General features: G+C 38.6%; 1 protein-coding gene across 4 annotated transcripts in view; it reads right to left on the reverse strand.

The window, feature by feature from the left end:
* The window catches only part of LOC122574600 (zinc finger protein rotund-like), a 244,176-nt gene that overhangs the window by 99,517 nt on the left and 129,327 nt on the right, over positions 1-15,332 (reverse strand). For 2 of the 4 annotated variants that reach the window (XM_043742334.1, XM_043742332.1), the window contains exons 3-4: positions 15,143-15,211; positions 15,008-15,044 (exon numbers count right to left, since the gene is read on the reverse strand). In XM_043742334.1, coding sequence (XP_043598269.1) covers positions 15,008-15,044; positions 15,143-15,211 — 106 coding nt within the window. Of the gene's footprint in view, positions 1-15,007; positions 15,060-15,142; positions 15,212-15,332 lie in introns of all 4 variants that reach the window. The other 2 variants (XM_043742333.1, XM_043742331.1) reach the window with 1 other exon arrangement.

Below are 15,332 nucleotides of genomic sequence, written 5' to 3' on the forward strand. Positions count from 1 at the left end.
AGTCCGGTTGCAAACTTCGTAATCCAAACTCTACATTCTGCAATTTATTTTATTTTCATTTACATTTCGAATTGCATAACTGTTTAACAGCGAACCGTAAAAGTAGCGAGCGTACAAGCGAGCTAATGGCACTGTACAAGTTCGAAATGAATTTTCATCTGTAGTTCGAATCGCACAGCTACCTAAGAAAATGAAAGTTGCGGAAAGTAAAAGTTGTGAATCTAAAAATAAACCGAGCGAACCGCAACAATTCAAACTGAATTTTCAATTATGTCTGGAATCGCCTAACTGTTTAAGAGCTGTAAAAACTGTAAAAGTTCTGAGCGTAAAAGCGAATTAAACGAACTGTCTAACTTCGAAATGAATTTTCATCCGTGTGTTCGACTCGTATCACCGTTTAAGAATAAATTGTGAAAGATCGATCTTTCGATCGTAACTCGTTGCTCGTTCGAAAGGCGTACGCGCGAAAAAGCGTCGCACTGTTTACAACGAGCGTTAATTTCGCCGCGTATTTTCATCATCACTGAGATCATTAATGAGGGGTGACGTCAGGCGGCACGAGGCATTCTACGCCACCAACAACTTCAATGGTATTATGGTTTCGGCGCCTGCTCGCGTGAAAAACGCTTGCTTTTTCCTCCTTTTTCTTTTCCTCCTCTTCAGCACGCCTCCCCCTTTTGTTACGATTTCATTCACCAAGCCGTTCGAACGAATCGCTCCTTTTTCTCCGTTCAACTCCAGCCAACTCCGCGTTCTTCTTTTATTTATCCTCTTCGCCTTAGCGCGATATATACGCGGAACCACTGCAATAATCGCGGCGTTTCTCTCAACTTCCATCTTTACTTATAAATTCGTTGCATCTCCAAATTCTCGAAGAATGAAACGATAAGTTAGAAGTATTTTTCACAATTAACGGGTAATCGTTTATGCAAAACGATTCTAGGAAACATCGATTGTTTATTGAGAAACGTGTTACAAGAATAGAATATGTTAATATTTTCTGAAGATGTTTTTTTTTATGGGAGAAATACTAAATAAGATTCTATTTGCAGATAACGGAATAAGAAGATTTGTCATGCAAAAGCAGATGATCTTCTGCGAAAAAGTCAATTCAAAGCACTACATACGATTTTTTCAGTGGACCCTCAGCGTGCACAAGATACGGTTCATCAAACGACGTCATAACGACCATTGTCTTCCCCTGTGCAATGACTTTCATGTGTTGAAATGAGTTTTCAGACTTGAAAATGCATAAGCGAAAGAAGCGTTCCATCAATTCTGTACGAATCCTCTCAGATGTTCAAAGATAATCACCAAAAACGACATAAGCCCTGTACGAAAGTATTTCCTTCCAAACTCTCCCGGTCATTCAACCAACCGCAACTTGTCACTCTAAAAACACTGGACAATTTGATTCTACCTTTCTGATATGTTCTTGCGTCGAGAAATCGTCATTTGTCGTCCATTGTATACTCTATTGTGTTGGCAACTAAGTGATTGCGGGTTTCGTCAATACCACCTAATGGCAAAATCCGCAATCACTTAGTTGCCGATCCAATTCGTAAATTGAAAAAGAAAAAGCAAAGAGAAATATGATATTCGATTATGATTATCATTTTATATGGCAACGATAATTTACGGTAATTATCGTTGAGCAACCGTAACATGGATTGCCAAGACGGTAGAAACTTCGTAAAGATTGGCCAAGTTGCCTACGTGTGGCGCGATTCTAACTGTAATCAAGTATTTAACCAAACAACGAGACAAATGTAATGAGGGAACGAGCGGAGACAATCGTCGCCGGAAAACCGAAAAATCTGTCGCGGGCACCGGAAGCTTCCAACGAACGGCGACCTCGAGCAACCGCGAGACAATGCGAAAAGACATAATTGCGAGAGCGTGAGATTGCCTTGTGTATATATATATATTATACTACATCTTATACCATGCGAAAAAAAAGAAAAAAAAAAAAAAAAGAAAAAGAAACACAGGGAATTAATAACGAAATCACGTTGCCATTACCTTGGAACAATTTCGACAACCAGGCATTAAATCTTAAATTACGACTGATCTTCGGACAAATCGTATAATTCGTATAATTAAAAGCGAAGGTGATTCTTAATCAGGCAACCTTGTATCGATTGTGTAACTTAATTAGTTCTTTTGGGGCTGAGTGTTCTTTCGACAGTGGGAACAAGTCCTTTTTCGTCAATTGTTAATGATAGAAATACACCTGCTCCGACGAATTGTAGTCTTGTCGCTGTAGTTCGGTATAAAACGGTAGTGGAATTTTTGTAGTTGAATGACGTTCTATTGTAAAGGATAAAAAAGATTGGAAGACATACGACGATGAAAAAAGAGAAATTTCGATTTTGGAATCGATACACCGTGAATTTTGATCATTTTCTTATTAAATGTTTGCCATATGGACAACAGTCATCGATTCTATGCTACACATTATGTTTATTCGTTGATTTTACCGAATATAGAATCCGGTTTGTAAAATTATGGTACCTTTTTTCTATCTTTTATTTTATAAACTTTCTTTCATCTGCCACTTACTCGATTAATTTTGATTTTAAGTAGAAGCTTATAATAGTTCGTTGCAATAGAAAGAATCGGTGAAAGTCGAGGATTGGCGCCTGAATGGACGAATGAAAGTAAAAATTTCACTAAATAAAAATTCAACGCGAAAAGAGGCTCTCTTTTGCGGAACTTAAGCTCGCGGGAAACGGGACTAATGGTCGTGGGAGCGCGCCAATTGTCTCCATTGTGACACATGTTTATAATTGTTTACCAGCTGCGTCGAAACGAGCCGGAATTCGACTAGCCTCTGCCTCTTTCGTCGAGGAATTTCGACCGTTCCTCTCGCCATCCAACGATTCTTTCTCCTCTTCATAGTTTCTAAATTCCTCTGTTTCGTAGCAATTAGTAAGATATTGCTATTTTAAAACGACTACTCGAATGATAATTATTTTAAACGATTACTCGAACGATAATTATTTTAAACGATTACTTAAATGGTAATTATTTTAAACGGCGAACGATCAAGGCTTTTGCAAATCGATTTAAAATGAAAATATTCCGTGCAACGGATCGAATAATTTTTCCCCGTTCGAAGGCAGAAAATCTTTCGAGACGAAGTTTCGACGAGCTTGAAGCGTAGTCGTAAGTTCCAAATGTATTCTATGCAGAGAATTAATTATATATCGTGAAAATCACGCGGCGTAAAATATTTCACGGTATAAATTATTCCACTTGTCAAACGCGAATGCATTGGAAGAAAGAAAAAAAAAAATTGCCGCGTTACGAAATATCAATAGTGGAGATAGAAAGAAATAAAAGTTCCGATTATTTCACTCTGATTTGCCAATTCTTATTGAACAATTTCGATTCAGATTAAAAAAGAATCCAATGTTTCGATAAAATTCAAACGTCTAAATAGAGGAATTTCAATTCGGAGAAGAAGTTGAGATTCGCGAGGAAATAACCCTTTGCTACATTTATATTTCTGGAAAAAAGTAAAAATTCTATTTCTTTAATTTCAACGTCTCTGTTCTTTAGATGGAAAAGCTGCAGTGTAAACTGGAAAAAGAAAATCGTTGATATTCGTAGGGAAACAATTCTCGTCAGAACGAGTTTCAATATCTCAATTTTAGCTGGCCAATTTCACAAGACAAATAAATACATAAAATACAAATGAAATTGCAAAAATATCAACGGCATGATAATTCCTAGAAAAATAATTTTTTCCTACATGTATACGTACATAGATAATACGACATACGACTATAAATACGTATACAACTACATATAGAAATAGATATAAATCGCGAGTAACGAAAAGCGGAAAGAATGTTTAAGAACAGGTGGAAAAAATGTTGACATTTCTAGCAATATAATTCCTGCTAGATGGATATAAACTGTGACTAGTAAAGAGAAGAAAAAGTGTTTGAAAATGATAGGGAAAAATGAACGAAAAATCGTGCTGTTCGTACGATCGAAGAATGAAAGCGACGGGTGAAAGGGTCGGGCGATAAAGAGGCACGCTGTTATCATTACGATTCTGATTCGGGCCATTAAGATCTCTGTCGTAACAGCCGCGAACACGACGCCGTGGCCTGTGCTTGTCTCCTCGACACTCATGAATATTCGATTGCGAGTCGTCGAGAGCGATCGTGACGTCATCGAGTCGGAAGGATCAAGGATCCTGTCTCTCTGCGCTTTCGATTGGTTTCACTGTCTCGCGATGCACCGTATGCCTTTTTGCTTCGATTAATAGAAACACGGAAGGCCCGCGGTCATTTAAAGAAGAAAAAGAAAAGGAAGAAAAATGTTGCGAAGTAGCGGAATGAAAAATAGAACGCGTCGAGAATATATTTATCTAACGTGGTGAAGGAGCAAATAGCCGAAACTTGCGATAGGTCACTCGGACGTTATTTGGCGCCTGATAAAGAATTCGTGATAAAGAAACAGAAAGAAGAAGATGCAACAACGATGGAAAATAAAAATTTGAAAAGTAATATGCACAATACGCTTGTAACTAATAGAACACAATGTAAAATAAATTTTAAGTTTCCTGGGAGAAATAAATCCTTTGAAATCGCCTATTGAAACTCTACTAATTCGCTAAATAATACTAATAATTAACTGATTATTTATTAATTAGAGGATTATTTATTAATTAGTAACTAAGTAAAATTTGTCAATAAGGTAACTGTATTAAATTGAGAAAATACTATATTTGAATATTTATATGTTTTTAGTAGAATACTATACTGCAAATATTACTTGAATATTTATATATTTCTAACAAGCGTGCATTTCTGGTTGATAATATTTCACCACGAGATGTGACGCTAAGCTATAAATAAACAAGTAAGTAAAAAAGGAAGTGCAGGTAAATGGAATAAAAGCTTTGCTTAAAGCGTTGATCGATCTTCGACGCGGAAAATATTTGCGAGTGATATTGGCATTCGTTACATGCATATTAGATTCGCGTTACATATTAACATGTCAAATTCAGATTTACTCGCAATGTTAATTTTTAAGCAGATGAAGATTCTTAGAATCTCGATATTCGTGTTATTAATTCCCCTAAAATATGAATCTGTCTATTAATAATATTAACGATAATATCAGCATTAAGACTTCGAATAACTATCATTTGATTCTACGATTTAGAATCTAGCGAAAACAAGGAAATCGCTATTTATAATCGACGGCGATTTCAAAATCTCCATTTACTATAATATCTCGTACGGTGGAATTCAGTAAAAGGAGGAAACGAGAAATCAACTATTAAAAGATCCGATAGCGTCACCGTATCTAATTCTAATTTACATTCGCTCAATATTCAGACGATCTATAATCGCGATTTTGATGTTTCCTTAAAACCTACTTATAACTTCCAAAAATAGTTGTTTCAATCGTTCAAAGATATACAAAGATATTCGAGTTCGTCGAAATCTGTGATCTTCGATTCGGAAGAAGAAAATTGATAGAACGACGCGTTATAACCTTGGAAACATTTCGCAGAATAAAGAGGGATAAATATAATAGAATTTTTACGTTTTTCGTCTTTCCACTCGAATATTTACTACTTTTATTTTTATTTTTATATCTCTTCGTACATCCAATTACATAAATTCCTCATTTTTGCCATTCCGACGGATTATAATTTTTTGCAACCGATAGCTCGTTCAAGTTCAAGAATTAACTGGCTTGAATTATGCAAACGACTGGCAGCAAAATGTTAGCGGTAGCGGGGAACAGCGATCGATCTCATTCGATGCTCAACGAGGTGCACCATGGAAGAGTCTGTGTGCGCACAACACCGAGTAATATAAAATTTAGATCGGGACGAGCTACGATCGCAGGTTCGTACGTGCGGAAACCGAGATTTCGAAGAATCGAGCGGACCTTACGATAAATCCGTGACACGCCGAGAAATTCAATTAGATATCTCCCTCGGTGCTGTTTGAATTTAATTATCCGTTTACTTGATTTTTCAAACTGGGCCTTGTGTCTTGGAATACTTGAAAGAAGACTGTGCATTTAATATCAGTTATTCTTCTAAAAAATGTCCACATTTGTCACAACGTGATAAACGGCTTTAAGCTGCTTGAGAACGTCGTTCGATTAATTTTGACGTCTATCCATCGCAAACTATTCCTTCAAACTCTTAATGAAATTCTTCTTCAGCGTGAAATCTATCAATATCACTAAGATTTGAAGCGATACGATGATAAAAGACTCAGAGTCCCGTGCAATGAGTATTATGCTCTTCGAAGTACGAACGAAGGAATCAAAAGTGTCTTTCGAAGTGCCTGCGAATGTAAATAACTTTCAGCTCCTATCGTTGGCGATTAACTTTTTGCAAACTTTCGACTAGGCTTTCCAAAGATCCAAAGTTCCACGGATTAAAATAACGAGAAACTCAAAACTTCCACGATATAAATCGAAGATCTTATTTCGTGATAATAATTTCGTTTATTATAAATCAAAGAATTTAAATCGAAAGTTCCAACGAATTATGCGCAGCAGAAAATTACAAATTTTCACAATTTCAACATGAAAGAAACAAAGAAGATAAAAAATAAGAAAGGAAAAAACAAAGAAATTCCAAAGCTGCAAAAGACAACAGAGAGAACGAACGTCTTCCTACGCTACGATCTCGTCCAGCAGCAAAAGGAGCTAGTGGCGATCCGCGACGCGACTGTTTCTCGTTTTAACAAGACGTTTTAGTCGATGAGCGTACGCCCGAGGCGACTATTGTCCGGGGAGCTGGAAAGGTCCCGAGACGGAATTAAAAATCAGATGCACATTTGGCAAGGCCGTTATGTCATCGAGCAACTATTAGACCAGTTAGCCGATCACCTCGAGGGCATCTGCATATACGTAGGCCGAGATCGTTAAGAAATCGTTCTCGTGGCGGTCGTTAAAAAATATTTTTCTTGCTGTACCAACGCGACAGAGAATTCGAAAGCTTGTGGAGGAATGGAACGTCGGCGAAGGGGAAGAGCGAAGAAGCGACCACGACTTCTTTGGTATTTCTAAAGGTTTTTCATTACACGGAGTGGCTGACGCGACTCTTGTTCCTTTTTCCTCGTTCGAATTCTGGGACGCCAATGAAATTCCCCCGGAAGAGGTCTCGCTGCCGCCATTTAAATCTCCATAGATAGGAAAATCTTGACTCTGCTTTCTTTCGATAGCCAGTCGCGTTTCTCGACGTTGCGACGTTTACGCGACGAATCTCGCCGATTCGCTATGCTTTTTCGTTGCTGATGCTTCAACTTTGTCTGTGACGGACGTTACACAAGTTTCAGTGTTTCGCTGTACGTTGAAATTTGGATTCCGAGGGGCAGAATTCTCAAGATTTTCAAGAGGATCGATAGCCCTATAGATGCGATATATATGGAAATTGCGAATATACAATTAGGAATATCGGTGATTTCTTGAAGGATAGTACAATAGATTTTTAGTTTCTTTTACATAAGAAACCTAAATTTTGATTTTCGAACATTTTCTAGCTGTTTCTTATCGCGGAGCGAAATAGAGAGTCGATTCGAAAGGAGAAGATCGACGAGAAGATGCGATATAATTTTGGAAACTATTTGAAGCATATCGTATAATAATATCCAGGAAATCAATTTAAATCAGTTCGATTGAAATTTTTCAAATAAATATGATACGCTTTATTCCTGACAGAAATAAAACGGCACGTAAACAGACGGGAGATCTCTTAATAAAGAGCTTAATTACGTTTTTAAAATATTGACAAACTGAATGACAAGTTAAACATCGCTCGATAAAACTGTATCCGAAAAATTCCTCATCTATGGAACCATAGTGTCTTTCTGTTAGCCCGAAAACTTCCATCTGTATTAAAAATTGACTAGCCAACTTACAGGGAGAACTGAATGAAAACAGAATAATCGCTTAATAAAATCGATCGCTGCCAGCGATTCGTCAGCAAAACGAAGCGACAAGAGGAAAATTGAAACAGGGTAACGCGGAGGAGAAATCGAGAATCCATCCGTTTGCAGCCAGAAGACATTCATTTTTTTCTTTACTAGCGGAATTTCTCGGGGTTAAGGAAGCGAGGGAATGTTTTTTCCTCGAGTAGACAGACCGTCTGGCGATCGTCTGGCTCGGCTGATCGGTAGTTCAGGTGTTTTTACGGGTCTCTCCCTCTCTTCCCTTAAAACTCCAGTTTTTCTCCCCCTCTGTTGCTTCAGTTTGATGGCTTTTCCAGAGATTTTACCGCCCAGCCTTCGAGTTTTACGACGTCGTTGCTGGATTTTATATCACGACGTAGCGGCAGCTCGTCGATGAGCAACGACTCGATTTACACGTCGCTTTACAGAAACATATCCGCGGAAACGAGCCCTTCCAGACTTAAATTCGCTCTACACTTCCTTTACTTCCACTCTTCGCGCCAGACGACAGATATCAAGAACGATTTCCAAGTGCCGTTTCGACGCCATTGTCTCGTACATAGGCGCTAATTGGAAGATTTTTAAGAATTATCGCCTACCACACTGACTTTTTCTTTCTTCTTGTCCTGTTCTTGAGGATTTCCAGGCTGGTCGCGTTCAACATTACGACGCAAACGTAATCAGTGGAAGCATTACACTTAATTATCGAGCATCAATAAGACATTGATCGTTCGTATAATCGGTTTAAACTAAATTGTATCACGATTGTTTCTAATTACATTCAATTAATTAGCGACTTCCTGATACGATTCTTTGAAATATTTGTTTCTGATCAATTATTCGCCGATTAAGTTGCCTACGTGATAGAGTGTTGTATCTCTCAGAAGATGGTGATCGTGAAAGCTCGACTCGCAGACGCTTCGCTAATTTAGAAATTTTCCACAAAGTTCGAAAGATTGTAATTTGTATTCTTATGATTTGCTCGAGAATTATTACGACAAACGTAATCCTAACTGTGACAATTCTCTTGAATTATGCATTTATAGAAAATATTAAGACGCAAGAATGCGCAGAATGCGCGTGAGAAATATCCAAAGTATACTCTTCGTGATATATTTAACAATTCTAAGGTAGATTTTTCTTTCCTTAATTACGCGCATAAGAATTGTAAACTCTGCATAATGTTACACAGTCCAGCCAAACCAAATAACATTATCAACCTAATCAATAAAATTAACTGCAACCTGTATACCTTTTTCAGTAACTTCAACATTGCGCGAATCATAAAGTTGCGTTTCATAATGACTCTCGATTCGATTCAGTCTCTTAAAAGGAGCCAGGTGGATTAAACCGAGAGAAAAAAATCAGATTTACGACGAATGCAAGTCATTCGACTGTAAAACAGCTGGCTGTTTGCGTTCATTTACGAATCTCGAACGGAAACGAAAGCGAGAGATGTCCATCTTGTTACGTGGATCATCGTAAATTCGATCGAGGTTGGCTTTCGCGGGACGAAATTCGTCGATTCTTTGCTCCAGGCGTAACTTCCACACTTATCGTCGTTAGCGCGGGCCTGTTTAAACGAGGGAAGCGCAGAAATGCGAAATCGCTGGCTGCGAAATTACGTTTTCGCAATGCTTTGGCGAATTGGACCTATCGATTGGCGAATTTTCCACTACGCAGTGCTGAAAAAAATCGGAAAAAGTTTCCTGAGTTAAAGCGGATAGTGGCAAATATAAAATGAATTTTTCACTTTCAATTTTTCCGTACGAGTTAGGATTATCGTGATCTTTCTTCTAGATCTTTGAACTTGTGCATGCTCGTTATCGATCTATGCTTCCAAACAATATTTTCACGCGTCAAACAAGTCTCGATTCTACTCGACAAATAAATAATTACACACTGTATAAATCATCTAATTACGACAAGAAGAATAGCGTGGCAGATCGACGTACACGTACGAGATCGAAACAGACTGTTAAATATATTCGTCATTCCCTGGCGAAATATCTTATTAACCTCTTATTTACAAATAAACAATACCTAACGATAATTACTCGACTTTTCTTCGATTTTCGTGAATTTACAGAAAATTCGAAGACGCATACAAAATACAATATATTTGGTTGTCGGAAAAGTGTCTTTCTTTTACAGACACGTCTTTTACAAGAACGCCTCTTTATACAAACATGAAGCCTAATCTATCAAACGTTGTGATCTTTATCTCGATAGAACAAAATACGTAATTTGATAAAATAATAAAAAGGGAAAATGTTGTGCATCCATTATTTCCTTAGAAAACGAAAGAAGCTTTCCGGACGAGCTACTACAAAATACTAAGATTATCCAAATTACGGTAGCTTCTATGATACCTGCTAGGCGAAACAATTTATAACAATTTAAACAATGAAATAACATTCTGAAAAATACCACGTGAAAATTTCCACGAAAGATCGAGTAGTCACGCGCTGGCCAAATGACGCAATGGAAAACGAATTGCCAAGAAACGACAAGAAGAAGAATGCCACTCCAGATCGATATGTAGGTGATCGAAGAAACAGTCCGCTTTAACGTATTCGTCATTCGTTCACGAAACATCGTGTTAACCACCTGTGGCGATACAAAGAACATCGTGTCGTGAAAATGAAGCCGATCGCTTCCAATGTCGAAGGAATAAAAGGCCAGTGCAACCTGGTTCGGACCACGCATAGGTGAAAGTCGTTATCCGTTCCATTAACGAGCTGAACCAAGGCGTCATGGGATCGAGACAGTCCACGGGAATCGCTTCGTAACAGGGGAATTACCATGGCGAAGTTGCTTCGGTCATTAGAGACCGACCATTTGCCTCGGTTACGTTTCGAAAACGGAAATCGTGACGAAACCAGCCGACTCGAGAGAACTCGCGTGTTACCTCTCTCGGCTTTTCGGTTCTTTCGATCTTAATGACGGTGGGCTCTGTCTCTCGTTATTAGACCGCCACCATCTCGTTCTCTGTTCCATTTTTCTTCCGTTACGTTAGCACCGTATTTGTTGTTCTTCACGCGTTTCTCCTGTTTGTTTGTCGGTTTCCGAGGTTTTTCAGATTACGTCTGGTTCGTATAGCGCCACGATGGTTTACGTGGTAAATTGTACAATTTACGATTGCAAGGTTGCGCATTTTTCATGTGATATTTTTTTCCGCGGACTAATTTTCTTACCTGTTGATTTTCAGAGATTTTTTAGATTATGTTTGCTTTTTAGTGTCGCTATTATGTCCGTACTACGAATTTTGGTACAATTTGTAATTATACGTTTGCGAAGACCAATTTTTATTCGGATAAATGCTTGGTAGATGAAAATTATATTCGAGAAGATAAGTTTCATTATAATAAAATAAGATTATAACAAGTTTTATTCGACACTTTTTACTCGTTTAATTTGATTCGCTGCACATATTCTTAATACGAGAATCGTTTCTTGTATTGTTTTCGCGAATAGAAAATGGAAGAATGGAAAGGATTTGTAATACAAAATTTCGAGTGGAAAGGCAACAATATTGCGGGTTAAGTAATAACTCAATCTTTCGAGCCGTCATTATCATCGCCTCGCGTGTCTCGAAACCGAAATCCAGTCAACAGTTTTCGTTGTGCGACTCGAAAATCAGCCCCGAGGGTTGGTGTAAACGTTCCCTTGGACTATTCCTTAATGCACGGATCGCATGACGTTGAAATTTCGGACAAACCAGACCCAAGAATCGTTCGACGATGGCCCAAATTCACCAGCAGACATTCCTTTCTCTTGGGAATTTTCGGCCCACTCCACGTGAATCAATTACGACGGTGACGAAACTGCTGATTCTTAACAAATGTCTCTAATTACGCGCTACTGTACGCGTTTACTATATAAAAACAATTAAATTTTTTATTCTAAAAATAACAAATAAAAGTATACCAATAGTGTCGAGATAAAAGTAACCAAAAAATTAACAGCTGATTGCTAGACTGTGAATTTTTATATAATTACGAGATATTCGAAGATGCAAAAATCCACAAAATTCACGTAACGCACAAAGTATATAAAATGTATGTAGTAGTCGTTCTAGTGTTTAACAGGTGAGATGAATTTTTGTTTGTAAATTTGTTTCGATCGTGATCACAAGAATTTGAATTCGCATAAATATCCTCGGCGTACTAATTCTTTACCGCTCGGTCATTAAATAAAGGACATAAGCTAAACGCGAGGACAGACGTGTAAAAAATAGCTGGTAGAAAAAAGTAACCGTTGTTTTGCTCAGTTTCTTTCCACTTATCAAGTGAATCGGTACACGAGGCACCGTCCGAACAGGCCAATATAGTGGGGAAAACGTGCGTCTCGTAAATGGCCGATCTACACGACACGTCGCGCGTGCCATTGGCAGTGAAAAACATTTATGGAAACGTGCTTCACCTTTTACGAGTGAAGCCACCGATTACTTAATCCCTTCGGGGAGAGCACCGGGAAAAAATGACGGCCTGTGAATGGCCTAGGTCATTGCCGGCGTTCCCTGCCGCTTCGTTAAACGCCGATCGATGATTTCAACTCTTTCGATATCAGGAAAAAACCTGTGTCATTTTCTCTCGTTTACATCTTGGCGAATTCTAACGAGTCTTGCTCCACAATAATCATCGTCGAGAGATTTTTCAAATGAAAATTTATAAATTGAAAGGCTGTATTTGCTTTCTAACTCTAGACTCGTGTCGTTGTTTTATTATCTCCTGACTTTTTTATTGATTTTGAAGGTTCAATTTTTTTTTTCTTTTTTTAGAATCGACGATACGGAGATCGAGTTCCGATCAATATCGGGCGATCGAGTTTCGGATAATTTGAGAACAGAGATGTTAGTTGTAAGGATGTTTGAAAAATTGAAAGGGGATTTTAGTTTTTCACCGGTTTGCAGGCTTCGATATTTTTCTAAGATTCATGCCGGGAAGAATGAAATTTGATTAGGAGATTTCGGGAATTGAAATGAGGATTAAGTACGCCTTACGAATGCAAAAGTCCATCTGAATTTTTAATTCCTTCGAAAGCTGTGATTTTTTAATACTGAGAATATAAAGAAGTAATTTTGGTTAAGCTATTCTGAAAGCGCAAGACCTGACTAATTGAAAGAATCGTTTCAATTTCCATTCATTCAGAATAACAGAACGTAATATGATTTCTTAGACGGACGTCTTCTGAAATTACTTTTCGTAACCGTAGGAAACATTCGTCGTTGATGCGCAGAAATAATTTTTAAAACGTCAACGAACATCCAAACATACGTACCAAAGCCAATTGAAGATCCAAGATCAAATCTCCGTACTAAGAAAAATAATAAGAAAAATAATTCAAAGTATGAAAAGCGCAGGACGACGAAAACAAAAAATTCTTCCAATTCTCTATTCCGCAAGAAAACCATCGGAAAACACTTATACAACCTCGTAATACCAATCCTCCTGTGCCGACCTACAAAAAGAATCTGCGGAAGACCGAGCGCGAGACAGAGGTCAGGGAAACTGCAACGCGGAAGAAGGAAGCCGAGAAAGAGGACCACATAGAGGACCAAAGCGAGGACCAACAGAGAAACAAGAGATCCTGGTCCGGTAACAGGTGAAAAAAAAGAAGAAAGAGGGAAAAGAGAGAGAAAAAAAAGAAAAGAACAGGACGGGGACACGGCGGAATGATAAATTCGCGTTCACGCGTGTTTTTTGTCTGGCCCGAAGCGGTCCTGCTCCTGCTTCGATCCTAATCGACGATCTTACGTCACGGATGCAAAGTTACAACCGGTTTCAGACAGCGAACCAACCTTACGAACTATGTTTACACGTAACGTGCGTCAGCTTCGGTCCTGTCTCTCCTTCCTCCTCTTTTTTCTTTCTCTTTTCTTCAGACAAGCAAAGGTCTTCTGGTCGGTGTTGGATTATTTAACGAGAAACCTCTGCTTAGTAAGATGAAATCATCTGGCGTGTCTGACATTGTATATTAAGCGAAGAATAAATAGCAGTTTGAGTGATTTGGTACCTCTAGATTGTTCTGATGGTCTCCTTTGGCCTTCTTGGCTTCGGATCGGCTTATTTACTCGTTTTGAAATCACAGTTGCTATAGGATTATAGAATTTATAGAAGCTATATTACTTGGCACAGTCTACAACGACGAAGATTGACAGAAGGTGAATTCATTTCGTACTCGGTAGTTTCCAACGACGAAGATCGTGGAATTGGGAAATCGACGAAGAAAGTCTTCGTACCTTTATCCTCATAAAGAACGCCTGTCTTGTAGCGCCTATCTGATTAACATTGAATGGTTAATTAGATCTAAGAAATACTGAAAGATCAAAATCTAAACGTCGAAAAAAAAAAAGACAGGATTTTTTTCACTTATACAAATCTAAAGATATAACTTGTAAAGATAGTCATCACTCTAAACAACACATACGATCTTCGACAACTACGTACAATCGATTTTCCTAACTTTAATAACTGCACAGAATCCTAACACCAAAATCACGACGACGAACCAACGAATAAATGGCGAATTTCGGTGGCACGAGCAGTTTCCAAATTTCCAATCCTTCGATATCCTGGAATTGGCGATTCACCGTGAAAACCGCGTGGGTCCAGTCAACACGTTCTGCGCTGGCACCCTGGAACCGGAACGAGACAAAATTCGTCGAAAAGGAACAAAACGGGAGAAACGAAAGAAAAAAGAATGAAACCGGAACGTGAAAGAAAAAAAGAAAAAAGAAACGGGAATACGTTCCATCCTCCGTGTCGTCGTTCACCTCTGTTATTTCAATATCCGTGAATGGCCGCACTATCGAATATTGAGTGCCAATATTTGCGCGCTCCTCGGTCCACGTTTATTCTATGTCCAAAATATTTTTTCCTCTAAGGTAGAAAAAGAAAGAGAGAGGGGGAAACGTTGCCGATAAGAGAGCAACGGTAGAAGGGAGGAAGAGAGAAGGAGAGAGAAAAACGAGAAACACGCATAATTAAACCGGTGCCGCGAGGCATACGTTCACGGCCGATTAAGAGATCCAATTAAAGAAAGAAGACAAAAGGACGACTCACCTTTCTGCAGTTGGCCATGGTCCGCGTTCATTTTCGCCTGCAACAGAAAGTGCTGCGCTTCACTAAGTAGAATTAGCACGGGGACCGTGAAAATTTCGGCCGTTCTGCTAAAATATGTGCAAGCGGTTCGCTCACCTCGTAACCTTGTTTCGCGCCCCGTCCGCCACCCCAATAGTCGCTCTCCTTGTCGTGCGGATTGCATTGCTACGACAGAAAAAACAGATATATGTTAGTTTATATAGAGCACAAAGCACCGAATATAGGGCACAATGTCTTTCTTTTTCTATGTTTGAATTTATTCTTCTTGACTTAGATACCGCCGGAG

Source organism: Bombus pyrosoma, linkage group LG14 (assembly GCF_014825855.1).
Source record: "Bombus pyrosoma isolate SC7728 linkage group LG14, ASM1482585v1, whole genome shotgun sequence".
Lineage (NCBI taxonomy): Eukaryota > Metazoa > Arthropoda > Insecta > Hymenoptera > Apidae > Bombus > Bombus pyrosoma.